This window comes from Podarcis liolepis (genome assembly GCF_965112155.1).
Source record: "Podarcis liolepis genome assembly, chromosome: 13".
Lineage (NCBI taxonomy): Eukaryota > Metazoa > Chordata > Lepidosauria > Squamata > Lacertidae > Podarcis > Podarcis liolepis.
Window position 1 is genome coordinate 18,514,474 of NC_139573.1, and position 17,622 is coordinate 18,532,095.

A 17,622-nucleotide genomic window follows, 5' to 3' on the forward strand; every position below is an offset into this window, starting at 1 on the left:
GCCGTTTACCTTCCCGCCGGAGCGGTACGTATTTATCTACTTGCACTTTGACGTGCTTTCGAACTGCTAGGTGGGCAGGAGTAAACAAAAGTATCTGTTCCCAAATATTGCTGTGTTCCCATTTTTAGCTGAGTTTCACTAAAGTACTTAAGAGTAGCCCAGCTAGTTCGGTAAAAAAAAGAGCCCCACAACAAATGCATGACGATGACAGCAGCCCTCCTTTTCTGTAGATCCCCCGTTGTCTTATATTCAAAGATAGACTGCCCCTAAACACGCTGGCTCCATTGAGCTAGTATGGCTCAGAGTCACCAATAAGAACCAGCCTCCTCCAATTTGTCTACCCCCCCCAACTCCACTTTTGAATCCATCTACAGGCTGTGTTTCCTCCCCCCACATCCACAAGCTAGATGGCTTCGAAACAGGATTAGACAAATTCACGCCCACGCTCTGTGTCCACAGTGGGAAGCAGCGATACTTCTGAATACCATTTGCTCTGAGGGTTCCACACTAGCATCCGGCTGGCAGCTGTGAGGACAGGATGCTGGGCCAGACGGGTCTCTGTCCTGGTCCAGCTGGCTCTCCTTATGTTCTTACCCCCCACAGCATCCATTCCCCTTCCCCTTGAAGGCCACCTTCCTTCTGCTGCCACCTCACCTGTCTGGATCAAGTTGAAGCCGATGTCCGCCTCTGTGATCATGGGGAGGATGTGATTCTGGCACCACTGCAGGGCATTGCCCTTGCCTCCAAAGGGGTTCAGCAGCAGGAGCAGGCGACGGGGACGGGGCAGGAGGCTGCGGCTGATCTCTGGTTTGAAGGGAGAGAAGAGGGTGAACAAATCAGGTGTTGCATTTCCCCTGTTGGAGCTGCATCTGCAAGCTGGTGCAAAACAAGAAGCTGCCCGTGCGGTAAAGCTTTGCTGCTGATTATTATTATTATCAAGGCATCAAGGACCAGCTTCACACATTACTACAGATCTGGGGAACTTTTGACCCTCCTGATAATGTTCAACTCCACTTCCCATCGGCTCTGACCACTGGCTGCACTGTCTGGGGCCAATAGGAGTCCAGTCCCATGGGAGGGGGCTGGCTCCTCAAGGACCGCCTCTCTCCACATGAACCTGCCTGGGCCTTGCAAACATCCTGTGAGGCCTTCTTCGTGTGCCTCCTCCACGAGAGGTCTGGAGGGGGCCAACCTGAGAACGGGGCCTTTTCTGCAGTGGCTCCCCGTTTGTGGAATGCCCTCCCCAGAGAGGCTCACCTGGTGCCTTCATCATACAACTTTAGGCACTAGATGAAAACTTTTCCCTTCAACCCTTCCCTCTGGCTGATTGACATCTAAGGCCCTTTTAAGTGTGTTGTGGAAGGGGGGATTATTGAGTTGTCTTTGTCTATATGTCTTTTGTGTTTTTTATATTGTAGTTTTAGGTTGTGAGATCTACAGGTATAGGGCGGTATACAAATTTAATAAATAAAGATAAGTAAATATCTGCATGACACATTTGACAGATACGTGACACTGCAAGACATTCACACAGCAAGTGGGCATTCCCACGAGACATGGGTAGCTGGGAGTTCATGCCCTAACAATGTCCAGTCGTACCTTGGAAGTCAAACGGAATCTGTTCTGGAAGTCCATTTGACTTCCAAAACGTTTGGAAACCAAAGCGCGGCTTCTAATTGGCTGCAGGAAGCTCCTGCAGGCAATCGGAAGCCGTGGAAGCCCCATCATACGTTCGGATTCCAAAGAATGTTTGCAAACCGGAACACTCACTTCCGGGTTTGCGGTGTTCAGGAACCAAAACATCCGAGTACCAAGACGTTCGGGATCCAAGGTACGATTGTACATCAGAGGCAAATGCCCAAACTGTGGTCGTTGCTAGCTTTCACCTGTGGGGGCTTGCTGATCCCAGATGCCTGCTGTGAATGCCTGGAAAACTAAAGTGGAAATCTGATCAAAGAAATCTAGTCAATAAATTATACCAAGTCTGAACTGATTCTGTCTACCTGGATGAATAAAACAATAGTTCTGAAGATGCTTTCTTTGTTTTGATAGTTGATCTATGTAATTGTCTGAGTAGAAGCAAGCCTTCCTTGGTGCAAGAGAAGAGGGAAATGCTTCTCCTGCAATGGCACAGCCTCCACCCATGATTTTTCCATAAGCACTTGGAGTAAGAAATGGTTTTCTCAAGCCAGTGTCACAGAGGTGTTTAGCGTGCTGGAAAGACCCAGGTTCAAATCCTCACTCGGCCATGAAATTGACCATGTAACGCTGAGCAAGTCACTCCCACTCCATCTCACCTTACTTCACAGGGTTGGTGTGAGCATTAAATGGAGGTGGAAGAAGTACAAGGCCCTTGGAGGAAGGGCAAGATGAAAATGCCGTCAAAGTAAGCACATAAAAAAAATAACCTTTTCATAAGGCATTCTCCACCCTGCTGAGTCAAACCAGCCATCTTGTGTGTCTAAAGGACCTTAGGTCTGTTCTTTCCCTCTGTTTATTCAAAGTGATGTATTTTTAACTTTATTTTTATTCAAGTTCTTACAAAGGAATAAAGAATTCTTTAAAAACCATGTTTTTAAAAGGCTGGCTGACCTTGTTTCCAAACCTGCTGACACTTGAGCCTTATTTATTTTTAATATCTACTAATGTAGAACATTTAATCTGCTAAACAGCGTAGCCCCAGTGAGCACCACAAGAGAAACAAGGGTGGATGCTGACATTCACACAAATACCATTTCCAGTTTTCATGGGTGGGGCTGAAAGCGTTCATGTATCCTTAGACATTAACCGGCAATCCCAGACACATTTTCTGTTCATCACTGGGATGTACAACGTTCACTGTGACACCTCCCCCCCCCCCCCCCGGAAAGCTCATATTTGCAGTGGCCTCTAGTTTAAAGTCACTACAGTGACTTCTTATGGTGCTGCAATATGCAGCTGACTCTGGGGAGGGAGCTGCCACCTAGACCACAAACAGATTTTCAGGAGAGTTAAAGGAGAGCCAACATTTCCTGTGGTTTTCATTCATGTATGTGCTTTTTTCAAAAACCGTGGTCTCACCTTTGCTAGCCTTTACAGGGCATCGAAAACCCAGAAATAATGTTTAACCACAAATAGTGTAATTGAGACAGAAATTAAAACTGTGTTTGCTCACTATGACTAATGATAGCTGCCATGCCACCTTTAGCTTTCAGGGCGGAGGAAGTATCACTCCTCCTCATCCTTATATAGGTGCCTTATATAGGTTGCTTGTCTTTTTAAAGCCATTCCTTACAAGACTATCAACCCTCGCTAACCTGCACACCCAGCGCCTTCCTCTCAGCCGAGCCACGCCATACATTTAAAGCAAAGAAACTGTAGCTCAGCCCTCAGAGAACTAGAATTCCCAGAACCCTTTTAACTAAACGACAAAGTCTGGCTGAGAAGAAGGTAGCAGGCTGGCTTCGGCTCCAGGGCTGCAATGCTGTGGCAGGGGGGAAAACAACCCCGCAAGTCCCAGGATTCTCTGGGGGAAGCCATGTGTTTTTAAAAGCATGGTGTAGCTCTATAGTCTCCGCTGGAACCATCTCGAAATGCTGACTGTTCCTGGCATGCGGCTGTGACCTCGAAATGGGAATCCCCACCACTAGACTTCCCGCTAGTTTTCCAAGGGCAAAAACACATGAGATAAAAAAGCACCCAGGCAGGCAGGAAGCCTTAATAACTAAGGAAGGAAGCTCTGAAGCCTGAGGCTCCAAAATAACTAATCCATCTTGGAAGGCAGATACTAATTTGGAAATGCCCACAGAGCATAACTGGTTACGCCGAGCGGGAGGCCAAACGCTCTCTGGGCTGTACCTAAAATGAAGGTAGCACTTCGCTGCGCTGCCAAGGTTTGCGGTCAGTTGCATTCAGTGGCTCAAGGCTTTCATAAGACTTTCAGGTACCTTGAACTCCTTTCCTAATTCTGGAGGGAACACCCAACGAGCAGAACTTGTGCCCATTTCAATACAAAGAGGAACAAGATGAACTTTAAAGAGATGTAGAGATAGAGCATTCATCCTCAGGGTATTCCTCTGAGCCAAACTTCAAAATTTTGGGATACTTTAGGGAGGGGAAGGCATTAGGGGTCAAAACAGAGAGGCAATTTACCGTATTTTTCGCCCCATAGGACGCATCTTTCCCCCTCCAAAAATGAAGGGGAAATGTGTGTGCGTCCTATGGGGCGAATGCAGGCTTTCGCCGAAGCCTGGAGAGCAAGAGGCATCGGTCCGCACCGACCCCTCTCGCTCTCCAGGCTTCAGGAAGCTATCCGCAAGCCTTGCAACCCCGGCGGGAGTTCCCGCGGGCTCACAAGGCTTGCGGGCAGCAGCCTGCAGCCCCGGCGAGAGTCCGCAAGCCTTGCGCGCCGGCAGGAGGTCCCGCCAAGCGCACGAGGCTAAGGGCGGCAGCCTGTCGCCCGAAGCACGGGGAGCCCTCCGGAGGGTGCCCCGTGCTTCGGGCAGGTGTGCGCAAGGCTTGGGGCGGCAGCCACGGCGGGGGGGGGATAATTTTTTTTTATTCATTTCCCCCCCAAAAAACTGAGGTGCGTCCTATGGGCCGGTGCGCCCTATAGGACGAAAAATACGGTAACCATTGCAGGGGTTGGGCTGGATGACCTCAGGGTCCCCTCCAAGTCTACAATTCTATGATTCTCTACAATTTCCTCCCTGTTGTAATAGTTTTGTTGCTGACAGGGGGAGCAGAGAAGAGAGTTAAATCCTCTCTCAGTGCCTTCTCTGATTCCATTTACTATCCACCCTCCCCCACCCGACCAGGAATTTGCATTTTAAAAAACTGTCATCTTACATATAAAGAATATAGGGGGCTGGAGCTCCCCTCCAGGGAGGACCTCTTTAAGAGGTGGGCATAACTCATTTCTGAAGTGAGGCATTGCCCACTTCACTGACCCTTTTCACTAGCCACAATGGGCAGGTAAATCAAGAATATGTAAAAAATGTGGACTGCAGATGAAGGGTTTTGTGCGTGGCCAACCTTTGTGACAAATAAAAACATGTTTAATGGAAAACAATAGTCAGGGATATGGAAAACAAGTCCTACAAGGAAAGGCTGAAGAGCATGTTTAACCTGAAGATAAGAAGGCTAAGGGGACGCATAATAAGACAGAAAAATTTGCTCTCTGAGGGCCCAAAGGTCAGGACTAGCTCTCATGAGGTAAAGCAGCATTCCTGAATCTGGCATCATTAGACTCCAACTCCCATCAGCCCCAGCCAGCGCAGCCTGTGGTAAAGGATTATGGGAGTTGTAGTCCAACAACAACACCAGAGGCCTATATGCCCCCAAGTGAGACAGGCCACAGGGAGAAAAATGCTTCACAAGAAATGATAGCAGCAACTTTGTTCCCCTTCCTTCTTGTGTTGAGGGCAGAGCATGCATACAGGCATCCAGTTTTATCCAGTGGGAAAGGCACGTGCAGGAGATACCCATGGGAATGTTTTGCCCCGAGAATGAATGCAATCTGCGAGGAGCCTTTGCTGATGAAGAGGCAGGGCTGTGCAAACAGAAACTTGGCTCTGTCCTCAGTGGCTCCCACGGGGTTCTGGGGAATGAAACGAAAAGCCGCCTGCACTGCAATCTGGGACACGGATGAAAGAGCGCATAATTTGCATGGCACATGAGGGAGATCAGGACTGCTTAGGGTAATGAGAGCCGAGGTTGCACAGATAGATGTGCCATCTCCGAGTGCCTTCTGGCGGTTCCCTCACTGCAAGATGTGAAGTTGTAGGGAACGAGGTAGAGGGCCTTCTCGGTAGTGGCGCCCTCCCGGTGGAGCGCCCTCCCATCAGACGTCAAGGAGATAAACAACTACTACACAACTTCCTGTATTGGGAAGTTTTTTAATGTGCGGTGCTTTGCTGTGTTTTTATTACATTGTAAGCCGCCCAGGAGTGGCTGGGGCAACCTAGTCAGATGGGCAGGCTATAAGTAATATATAATTATTAATGCATTACTATTATTATTAAGGCCAGGAAAGTTACCATCTCTACAATCCAGGCTGAGGAAGGATGAAGAGTTCGGCCACCCCTGCCACTACATTACCATGCTTGGAGTGTTGCAGGAAGGGACTGTTCTCCTTTAAGGGCAGACTCGCTTTCTACACTGGGCACAGAGGTGTGCTCTGGCTATCCTTTGCCAGCCCACCTGCTGCGCCACCAGGGCAGGGCTTGGGGGTTCAAGACCCAGGGGGCATCGCTCCACTGGGTGGGCAGTAGCGCACGCACACACAAACCTGCTAAAGGAAGCAAGGCTGTGTCACCTTGTTCTGAAGGGAGTGAAGGACTCCACAAGGCCATCTACAGGCTCTGTTCAGCCCAGAGACAAAAATTAGCTGTACACTTCTGCATGAACGGAATTGGAGTCTGCTGAATCAGGCCAATGGCCAACATCCTGCTCTCACCGCAGCTGAGCCTGTAAGGTGAACATGAGAGCAACAGCAACTCGTGCCATTTGTGATTCCCAGCGCCTGGTATTGAGAGGAATGGTGCCTCTGACAGTGGAGGTAAAAAATGAAACCACTGTGGCTAACAGGCACTGATAGTTCAAAATATAAGGTGGCTGGTTGTTGTTGTTGTTGCTGTTTTTCTGCAAAGCTGCCATTTATTCTGGGGGCGCCGTGGGGGAAGAAAAATAAAAAGTGCCACAGTTTGGGGTGGGGAAAACAGCTATAAGTTTGTAATGTCACACAACCTAATCTGTCAGGGCTTCCTTGCAAGAGACTCTGAGTAAAGGGAGACATTAGGCAAAATCGGCAATGGGGCACTGACATCCAGTGTGGCACAGCGGTTAGGGTGCCAGACTAGGATCTGAGAGACTAGAGTTCAAATCCTACTCAGCCACAAAACTTCCTGGGTGAACTCTGGGCCAGTCACCGTCTTTCAGCCTAAACCGACCTCACAGGTTTGTTGTGAGGATAAAATGGAGGGGGAGAACCACCCTGCCCACTGGGAGAGCCTTGGATGAAAGGTGTGATTTATACAGATAATAAGAAACAGAATTGCTTCCTGCAGTTTCTTTGAAGGGAAGCTTACTCAGCACAAACACAGCCCCAAAACATTGGTGAGAAACTACTTATTCATTTCCCTGGCTCCCTAATACATCTTGTCCAGGTTTAAGGAGGCCCTTGGCTGTGTGTGTTGTCACTGTCACCACCGCAACTTGGCTGCTGCAACCTTACTGGGTGGCAGATGTGGCTACCCAAAGAAGCCAGAAACAAACTATATCAAGTGCTCTGAGCCATTGCTGGAAAGTTAGCATGGGCGCCCTCCTTCCCAGTGCAGGGATCAGCAATTGTGGGGGGGTGGGGGGTGGAGCCAGGTAGCTGCAGGAGAATGCCAGGTGCTGACATCAGGGCCTGGGGCTTGTCTTCATCCCTGGACTATGGAAGCCTGCAGGAAGGATCAGCGCCTTTTCTTAAAATCACTTCAGTGCCCCAAAAAATCGGCTTCTGAGAGGTTTGCAATGTAGAAAAACCAGCTAGGCAAAAAGTAACCTAAAGAAAACAATCCCAATCAAACACTGAAGTATAAACACTCAGAATTAAAGTATGCAAAACCATCATTAGCAACCCATGATTAAAATATACAATAAAATGAGTCCTTTCAAACATTACAGTAACAAAGACAGGAGATTATGTGTGCTTAGCCAGGGCACGGCTATGGTTGGTGGAGGGGGAGGCCCTGCTGTACAACCATGATCTGTACAGCAGGCAAGAGGGAACTGCTGCTCCATCTGCTCACTCTTAGGATCTGGCCATTGGCTGTGCTTGCTGGGGCTGATGGGAGTTGTAGTTCAGCAACATCCAGAGGGCCAAAGGTTCCCTCCACCGGCTATGGGTAGTTGCTCGGAGCAGAGAAAGCAGGAGCTGCTGCAGAACAAGGGCACCCCAGGGACCCACAAGGGTGGGGGTCTTGGCAGCTACCCAGCAATGCCCACCCCTGATGCCGGTCCCGATTCCCAGAGGAGAGGAAAAACAACAACATGCAGCCAGAAAATGCAGATAGGGTCTACAGAGTAATAACGCAAGAGACGTCCTCCAGCGTTCCTGGAAATATTGCCAGTGGGAATTACGTAAGGACTGTGTTGTGCCCATGGGCCAACCTTGTGCCCATGAACAACAGAGAGTGAAAGCACTCACAATGATGGTGAAATAGTCCCAGGAGTTTCAACACACAGGACGATAATGATCCCCGAGTCCATGTGGATCAAGGCAACCCTTCAGGCAGGTCTTATGCCATTCTCAACCCACTGTTTTGGAACACACCATACACAGAAAAGGAATGTGGCTCCCTAAGCCAAGCATAGGCAAACTCGGCCCTCCAGATGTTTTGGGATTACAATTCCCATCATCCCTGACTACTGGTTCTGCTAGTTAGGGATTATGGGAGTTGTAGGCCAAAACACCTGGAGGGCCGAGTTTGCCTATGCCTGCCCTGAGCAAACTATTGCCCACCCCTGTCCTATAGGCCTCAGCTGGCATAATTCAAGGGTATGATTGCACCCTTAAGCACTTCATAAGTAACAATTTACATCCTGCCTCTCTTGCAAAATGATCAGAGCAGCCTACACTCCCACAAGCCCCAGAGAACACAGTCAAGGGGCAGGGATGTTGAGAGCTGTTGTTCTGCAAGATCTGGTGAGCCAAAGGTCCCCCCCACAGCCGTGCATGTAGAAGAGGCCTGTTCAACAGGTTGATCTCCTGACCCTGAATGATCTCCCCCCCCCCAAAAAAAGCTCAACTTTGGCTTTCCAAAGTTGATCACTGCCAAAAAAATTTATAGTGGGAGTAGATCGCAGTCTCTTGGGAGTTGGACATGCCTGATGTAGAAGTTCCCAGTCATACCAACTAATTCTGCCAGGCCCCCTCAAGTGAGCTGTGAAGTTGTTTTGGCAAAGCCAAGGGCAGTCTTCAGCTCATGGCTGACACTGGACAGGGAGAGCCAGAACATTGACCAGACCCAACATAAGTCTTTCCCGTTTCTAAAAGTTGGCAGGTGCCCCTGCAGAACTTGTTAAGATGGTTTTGGTGTTTCTCCAGGAAGTGGCTAGCTTTTTCCTATTTGCTTTTGGCACACTTGTGGAAAAAAGACAGACAGATACCTCTCACTCTCACAGTAATAAAGAAAGATATGCAGCCTGGATTCCATCACATCCTTTGATAAAACCGCCCCACACAAGTCATGTGAATGTTAATTTGTTCCCAACCAGGTGCAATTCTGAACAGTGATAAGACATCAGAATCCACGCTGGAACATCCTGGCCTCCCACAATTCATAGTCTTTCTCACAGTTCATTTGCTACCGCAATCACATCTTCCCTTCTAGATCTCTTGCTCAGTCCCATTCATTCCCAGGCCGCCTATCCACATTGCTGCCTGACGTTCCTCTCTGGTCTGCTGAGGGCAGCTACTTCTCAGCCTCCATTAACCTAGCAGCACTCATGGGTGCTACCAATGAGTCTCCCATCAGCCAGATTGACCAGTGGTCAAGGATGACGGCAGTTGCAGTCCAACAACACCTGCAAGGGAACTGTGGAGATGGGCATATTATTGCCATGTTAAGTGGGATGAAAGGCAACCATTTTGCTACTCTTTAAAAATCAACTTAATGTTTAGATTTAAAGACTTTTAATACCTCTAATCATCATGAGGGCATCATGAAGCCTGTTCCACACACAAACAAAAGCAGAAATCCCTTAAGAATGCAAGCTTGCATCTTAGTAACGCTTTTCAGCACAAGAGGCCACACAAAGAGGGATATATATATATACACAGCAACAAGGAACTGGAAAAGAGATGCCGTCTTATTTAAGTCCAAAGTGCTTTTCACACACACTGAGTTTCCAAGCACCAGGCTAGGCCTAGAGGCTCTATTAAATGGCAGGGGCAATGAAGATGTGTCCTTCTCCACTTGCGTGTTTAGAGTCCCCTCCTACTAAAATATCAACTTCAGGGGATCAAGCCACTAAATATTTAATTTCCATTCTGGTTCTGCTGCAGCCAAGGTGGTTCCAGCTTCAGGCCAATCAATGCTCAGTAACCAGTTTTGCACAGGTTCACGTGAGAAATATTAAAATAGAAAGGTGCAATTGTTATAATCACAGTGCGGTGAAGAAAACTAATACAGTATGTTAAGTGTTGCAATTAAGTGTCAGCAGCAGAAAGTACTACGCAAGCAAGAAAGAAAAACAATGGAGTACTTAAAACTTGTGCCCTCTTTAATTTAAAATGACACAGAGACTTTCATAATAGGTAAAGGGGGGGGGGGAAGCACAGGTTGCCCATCTAGGTATACAACTGGAAGTATCTGCTTTGACTCTGAGGCAGTAATGCTTCTGAACACCAGTTGCTGGAAACCATGGAGGCAGGAGGAGTGTGCTTGTTCTACTTGTGGGTTTCTCACAGGCCATTGTGAGAACAGTGTACTTGACTAGACAGACCATTGGCCTGACCCAACAGGCCTCTTCTTCTGCTCTTATCACTTCGGAAACATATTTTTCATGCTATCATGTAATTTCCTTGGAAATGGTGTTGTGGCTTTCCCCAGCTGACACTTTGCCTGCTGTCCCACAGAAATCTCTTGTGGCAAACTGTTTAGAGACTGCAGTAATTTTTCAGTTGCCCCTTTTGCAGAGCAGCTCCCAGCTTTTGAATTGGTCCCCACAACCATTGCTAGTGATGCAAAGGAAAGGCTTCTGCCGTTCAAAGCTATGCCAGACTGAACGCCATTTTGTAGGGCCGTTCGCAGTGGGTTTAAAATCGCAGAATTGTGGACTCGGAAGGAAGGGACCCCAAGGATCATCTAGTCTAGCTGCAGGAATCAACAGTGAAACGATCCCCAGCAGCTGGCTATCCAACCTGTTAAAAAGCATTCAGTGAAGGAGATCCCACCTTCTGAGGCAGTCCATTCCACTGCCAAACTGCTCCTACTGTCATACAGTTCTTCCTAAAGTTTGTCTGGAATCTCCTTTCTTGTCATTTGAATCTGTTGGTTCGTGTCCTCCCTCCGGAGTCGCAGAAAAACAAGCTATGTGTCAGGGAACTGACATCGGAGCTAGAGGCGGAGGGAAGGCTCTCAAATGATGCTGGAGAAGGGCCCAGCAGGGAGAGAGGCAGCTCCGCAGATGGGGAAGCAAATCAGCGTAACACCAGGGATATAGAGGGGCTGATGGGGGAATCGGCGAGAGGGCTCCAGGACTCTTCACCGGACACCAGCGGGGAGAGCACGGGTCCTCCGCTACCCACGCCCACCCTGCGCAGAAGACTTCCGCGCAGAGAGAGTAGGAGGAGACTGGGTGTCAAACAACTTTTATGTTGGAAAATATTTAAGAAACGCCCACTGACGGATTCTGCTAGCGACTGAACAGCCACGAAGTGAAGGGCTGTCCAGACTGAAAGGTTTAGCAAGGCAACAAAGCCTGGAGAGGCGGCAACTCACGCATGAACAACCCATACACATTACACTATGGAACCATCTTCCATGAAACGAACAACCCTTCATATACTTGAAGATGACTGACATATTTACTTCTCAGTCTTCTCTTCTCCAGGCTAAACATACCCAAGTCTCTCAACCATTCCTCACACTAACTGTAACCCTTCTGTTTGGTTTCCTAGGTGCTTGGCTATACAGTCAACAGGTCAAGCAACCTAGTATTCTTTTTTTTTTTTTTTAACAGTGCCATCAACAACAGCAACCAGGAGTGTGTGTGGAGGACAGTCAACAGCCTTGAAGTGGTGAGCCTCTTTTCAATGTCTTCCAGACTTCATTGTGTATCCACCTTCTTCAGCCTACCCAGCTTCTCTCAAACAGATGAACTACGCTCACTTGAGAACTCTTCTCCTGGAACTTCTGTGGCAAACTGCACCTCTTTTCAACCAAATCTGGCCAACTGTCCGCAATGGCAGAGCATAGGCCTTAGCAGCACCCAGGACCAAAGTGTTTGGTTACTCAGGAGGGAACGCTGCCCTTTAATATCCCTCATTGCAACCGTTATTGGAACAAGTAGTCCACCAACAAGAAGTTGTATACCTAAATTACCAAGAACAGTGCCATATGAAGTCTGGTTGCACAATCCAACATCACGCATTGGAGCCTGTTTGATCAATTTCACCCCCAGTAGTATTGTTTGTATAGGCTGAAGGTCCAGGTGTGCTGCACCTCGGGCAGGAACATACCCACCCTCCCACACACACATTTAATCCTGTTTATAAATCTCCAATCTTCTATTATGATGCCTTTCATAACAGAAGGTCTAACCAGCACACGAAGAGGGTGCATGGCGGCATGGGGGAGGGGCTCTGCAGTGGGCAGCAATGGTGCCCTCCCCCTTTCCCTTCCTCCAACAGATACTCTGCAAATGCTTAGGTTGGTCCCCACTCCCCTGTCAAGGTTTGAGTTCACACCTGCGTGAATGGACTCTATAAGGTCCTCATTCCATTTCCCATTTTCCTATGCCCCCAATCTGAGGTTAATCTGGGGCTTTGTCTTACACTAGCAGCCTTGCGTCTGCCATTGCTCAGGAATTCTAAGAAACCAAAAAAATAATAAAGTAAACTACCAGCGAAGTTTTAAAATAGGCGGTTAAAAACAGTGGCTTTCAAAGGTTCCATCCCCCATCTTGCTTCAAAATGGCAACCCATTATATCCATACATAAGATAAAAACCTGCTCCTTGACCTCAGGAATCATCATGCCAAAGTTGGTTACAATATCTTAAGTGAAATCCAAATGCTTTCCAAAATACATAGTAGATTCCCATGCCTGTTCTCAATGTATATGTAAAGTCCATGGGACAGACACGAAATTTGTCCTAAAGCACCCATCTTGTATTGTGGGGTCCTCTTCACACAGATGCCTCAGGTTCAGCTCTCCTGATCACACCCCTGTAAAAGAGGAAGGAGGCCTACTCTACAAAAGCACCAGCATGTGGTAGGAACGAAATGCTTAAGAGATTGCAAGGTGGGCAGGATGACCACTTCAGACCAGCCTTGTATTTAAGCACTAGCCTGGGTAGCCAAAGGCGAAAAGGAGTTGCATTGCAGGCGAGTGAGAAGACTAGTGGATGGAGGACAAAGGAGTCTCCCTCTCCCCTGTGCCCAGCAGAGAAAACAAACGCACTGCCAGAGGAGGAAAGCTGCCCTGGAGATAGGCAAATATTATGCTGTTAATCCCTTTTAATAGATTGGCCAACGCAAATGAAACCAAGCAAGTATTCACATTGAAGACAAGGCCACAAACACACAAGCATACGAGAGTTGCCAAACCTGCAGTGTAAGTAAAGGAGGCACAGCCCTGACAAATGGCTAAGATCTGTAAAGTTTTGACAGGTTGAGGAGAAAAGCAATGTTTCAGCCACTCCCTTGGCCCCACTTGCTTTTCTTTCCTAACTTCCAGGCAGGGTTAGAAACTCAGACATATAAGCTAGGCACCAAATGGCTCCTTCAACCAAGGTTACAGTAGCCAAAACGGAATGTCTAGTTGTCATTTGGGGGCAAGATGGTGCTAAAGTCTTATTTTTCAAATGATGGACTGACTGTGATTGATTATCAGTTAAACATCTGGCTAGTTCAGATGACAACCTTGAGCTAGGCTAAAAGCTTCGAGAAATTAAAAGAAGAAAAGTCACTTTGTCCAGGGATGGCCCACATATATATATTGGCCTATTCCGACCTCTTTTTCTTAATGGTCCATTCATAACATAAGGAGATTCTTCACAACTGTGAGCAGGACAGTGGGTTGGGGCAGGTGAAGACAAGTAACAACAATTAACTATAATGGCATTTATTGCTCCTGCTCAGGCTGCACAGAAAAAGCATTTCAGTTCCTGAAATTTATGCTGACTGTGCAGATAAAATATAACTGATAGAATTCTACAGGATGTGGTATTATAGTTTGTGAAAACAGTCAAGATCCCCAAGCAGGCACCTCCAGATAGTGGAGATGTCGGGCACTATCCTGGCACCCCGGCATAGTGACTTGGTTTCAAGTGGCTGCTAGCCAAGGGCAAAACACTGCTTCCAGGCCCACCTACCCCCACTGCAGCATTTTGTTTCCTCCCCCCATTGGAAATGGAGGGCAAGCCTTCCCTTCTACTAGAGAAACAATGCTTAGGGACATGGCCAGGGTGGGGCTGCATTTACCACCTCACAGTGTCCAGAGCAAAAAATAGGTCAGGGAGCCTCTCAAGGATGTCCCAGGTGACCACCTGCCGACTCAAACTCACACTCCCACCAAACTCAAGGGAAACTACTAAGATCTGAGATCTACACAGTCCTGCCCTGGGTTCTCTTTATGGGCCACATTAAAGCAGAGGTGCTAATTTTTTTCTTTCCAGGCAGAAGAGCCCAGATGGGAAGAGCCCATTTGGAATCAGCATGTCAGTGGTGTGTGCAGCCAGAAAATGAGTGTGGCAACACATGAATACACACATACACCCGCCCAGCCCAGCACATGGCGGAATGGTGGTAACTGGTGTTTATCCATCTAGATGGCTGGAAGGTATGACTTATCCTGCATTCACTTCGTGCATTCTAGCTGAGCATCGGAATATGACCAGTTGAAGGAAATGTTAGCAAAATGCATTTGCGCTTCCTTAATCGGGGAAGTGAAAGCAAGCACCAAGGATTTCGGGTACAGAAGATTCCAGAGCTCTATTTCTAACAGCACAGGGCTGGGCTCCCGACACTCCAGCCAGCCTTGATCAAAGGTCGGGGATAATGGGAGCTGAGGAGTTCAGCAATATAGAAAGAAGCAGATATGTCCCATCCCTGCCTCACAGGAAAAGCCAGTCCCACAACCAGCCTGCCACTATCCCAGGTGTATGCAGACATAGCCTGTGTAAGTGAAGTCCTATACACTACCCAGAAATAAGCACATTTGAAGTTCAAAGGGACTGATCCCAGGTAAGCATGCACGGAACTGCAGTCTTTATTTTTTATAGGAGTCATGGGAGATTTTTCTCCACGTGGTTCCCATCCACTTTTACATCATAAGTATGTGTAAATCAAATGCTGGTTCAGTTATCAGTCTTGTCTTCCTCTTCTTGCTCTTCAGGTAGAAAGATTTGGCGGGGGGTGATAAATGATAATTTGACAGCACCACTTTTATTGTTTTAAAAACTCATTCTATCATCTCATTTTTCTTGTTTTTTTAAAAAAGGCACCACCCACTTTAGAAGTTACACTGGTGTAGATGAGGTTAATGGCAGGCGAGTTTGTGACATCACAGACATTGGGCAATCTGCGCTGTGCACTGCCAGCTTCTGCTGCAAATGTACAGATCTTATTCTGCCCATGAGCTTACCCCTCAAATGTTGTTTGACTCCCAACTCCCACCATCCTCAGCCAGTATGGCCAATGGTCAGCGAGAGTGGGAGCAGTAGCCCAGGAACATTGGAGGGCACCATGTTGGCTACCCCTGCTCTGAGACAGAGGGAAAAAGAGGGGGAACTTCATTTGAACAGAATGCAGCAAGAGCACTTTCAGAGCATCTCCGCCTTTCAACTAATGTTATGAACTGCCTACACACCCCAGTCTATAAAGCCAAAAACTACAGTGGTGCCAGAGGCAAGCATCTTACGAAACTCTGAGTATTACAATTATTCTCTTGTTATGTACACGTTTAGTACTGTAATCCTCTGCCCTGCAAGATAAGCTGGGTCATTTAGTAAGTATCTCATTTAATAAGTTAATAAAATACTGCAGAAGCTAAGGGTTCCAAGAATCATAGGGAGGGTCTGGCAGCATTACTGGTTTAGGAGGATGGACTCCAGGATATCTCCACCTAGGCCAGCCTTTGCTAGCCAGGCATCCTCCAAATCTTTCAGACCACAAACCTCACCAGCCACAATCAGTCCAACAGCTCTCTAAATCAAGAGAGAGATTGTGGGGATAGACAAAACATTATAAAACTAAGAGATTTTGGTATCTAGGTCTCCAGAGTTCTTGAAGACAATATTAGGACCAGAGACACGGTAGTAAACCTATTTGATTTTGTGGAGGAGTGTGTTACTTAAACTCTACATATTTGGCAAAATCACGTGGCAGGGGCTTTTTTAAAAACACTTCCCTATTTTGGAGGGGGTGGGGAGGTGCATATCAGGGGAAGGACTAGCATTGAACACCTCCCTGATGGGTCAGTTTTCTACAAGCAAGAAGGATTTTATAGGTGAAGCATTAAAAAAAATTGGTGATAACCCACCTACAATCTGAAGCATCAGAGTCTAGGAAAGGCTACCACTTGTAAGTAGCGAGGACTCATAGTTTCTCTAGGCAAGAAGCAACACTCAAAGGATTATGCAGGGCATCCCTTACCTGTTTCGCTCGAGATGGGGATCCCCAAGACCAGGCACTTGATGGCAGCTGCCCACCTCTCAGCCACTTTTAGGTTATCCTCGTAGCACTCTGCGCTGTCCACCTGAAAGGTCCTTGCAGTCCGCTGCCGCACCCGCCCAGAGCTCACCGCCACCTTCCTCTTCTTCAGCGGGTAAGCGTAGACACTGAAGAAAGCTGACTGGTTCGCAATTGTGTGGCTGCGCATCGTGTGGCAACCCACCACATCAATCAGCTGCAACACCGTCCGGTGATCTGTATCTGGCTTGGGCACCAGGCGCTGGATATGCAACTCTGTCCGCGTGAGGCTGAGGGCATAGCGGGTCCCCTTCGGGGGGTGGGCACCAAATTCTCCATGTAGGAGAGTCTCAGAGCCTTCCCCACATGCCCCCAAAAACATGCTCATCTCGCTACGGAGCCCCAGCTTTGCAGTTTTGTCTTTCACCTTTGCTAAGCCTGTCAACAGCTGGTTGCAACTCACTGCAACCGAACCCTTTCCCTTTAACCTCTCCCCCAGAAGCAGCAGATTTAAAGAAGAGGATTTGAAAATCTTTTCATTTCCTTAGTAGATTAAGTGGCTCATGCAGCCCTTTAAACCAAGAAACTTCCTCCACAGTTCAAGCTGCCCAACCGTTTCCCAGGGTTTTCTCTTTCTTCATTGAGCAAGATCCTGTGTGTCAGTAAACAAACAAACAAAAAGTTTTAAAGGGGGGAAGTGTATACACACACACTTTCCTCCTCCTGCTTCTTCACAAAAAAGAATGCTATAGGGCAGGGCCACATCAAAAGCCTACAGGACCAAAAACCAACCTGTCTGAGCTACTACAGATTTAGGACAAGAAAGAAAAAAAGGAAGCCCTGCTATCTGCGTAAAGACCAGGGGAGATTAATGAGATAAAAGCTAACAAAGGTTTTTTTTAAAATGTTTGCATTCCCTAGCAAATAGGTACTTTTCAAGTGTTTTCAAATAATATGATTTTCACCTTCAGGCAAGGAGCTGAAGAATGTAGTCCGGAAGGTGTCCCAGTTATGAGACTCTCATGAATCCAAATGAGTCACTGAGGATATGCAGCTCTCACTGGGAAGAGATCCCAAGTCCAACAACTTAACAAAGGATGCCAGAGAAGTTTTAGCTGTTCAGGTGATGGTGCTGAGGAGGAAAAAGAAGGAAACAAAAGAAATGTGGAAAAACTATTTGGAAAAGGCTGCCTTTAGGACTTGAGCTAGAGGCCAGGTTTGGAGGCTGTCGGTTTTTTA

General features: G+C 47.6%; 1 protein-coding gene across 3 annotated transcripts in view; it reads right to left on the reverse strand.

Annotated features, from left to right (window-relative positions):
- Nucleotides 1–17,622, reverse strand: part of SPHK2 (sphingosine kinase 2) — a 29,423-nt gene that overhangs the window by 11,090 nt on the left and 711 nt on the right. The window contains exons 2-4 of one of the 3 annotated variants that reach the window (XM_083469328.1): nt 17,349–17,515; nt 16,348–17,035; nt 655–804 (exon numbers count right to left, since the gene is read on the reverse strand). In XM_083469328.1, coding sequence (XP_083325454.1) covers nt 655–804; nt 16,348–16,771 — 574 coding nt within the window. In that variant the 5' untranslated portion in view covers nt 16,772–17,035; nt 17,349–17,515. Of the gene's footprint in view, nt 1–654; nt 805–16,347; nt 17,516–17,622 lie in introns of all 3 variants that reach the window. The other 2 variants (XM_083469326.1, XM_083469327.1) reach the window with 2 other exon arrangements.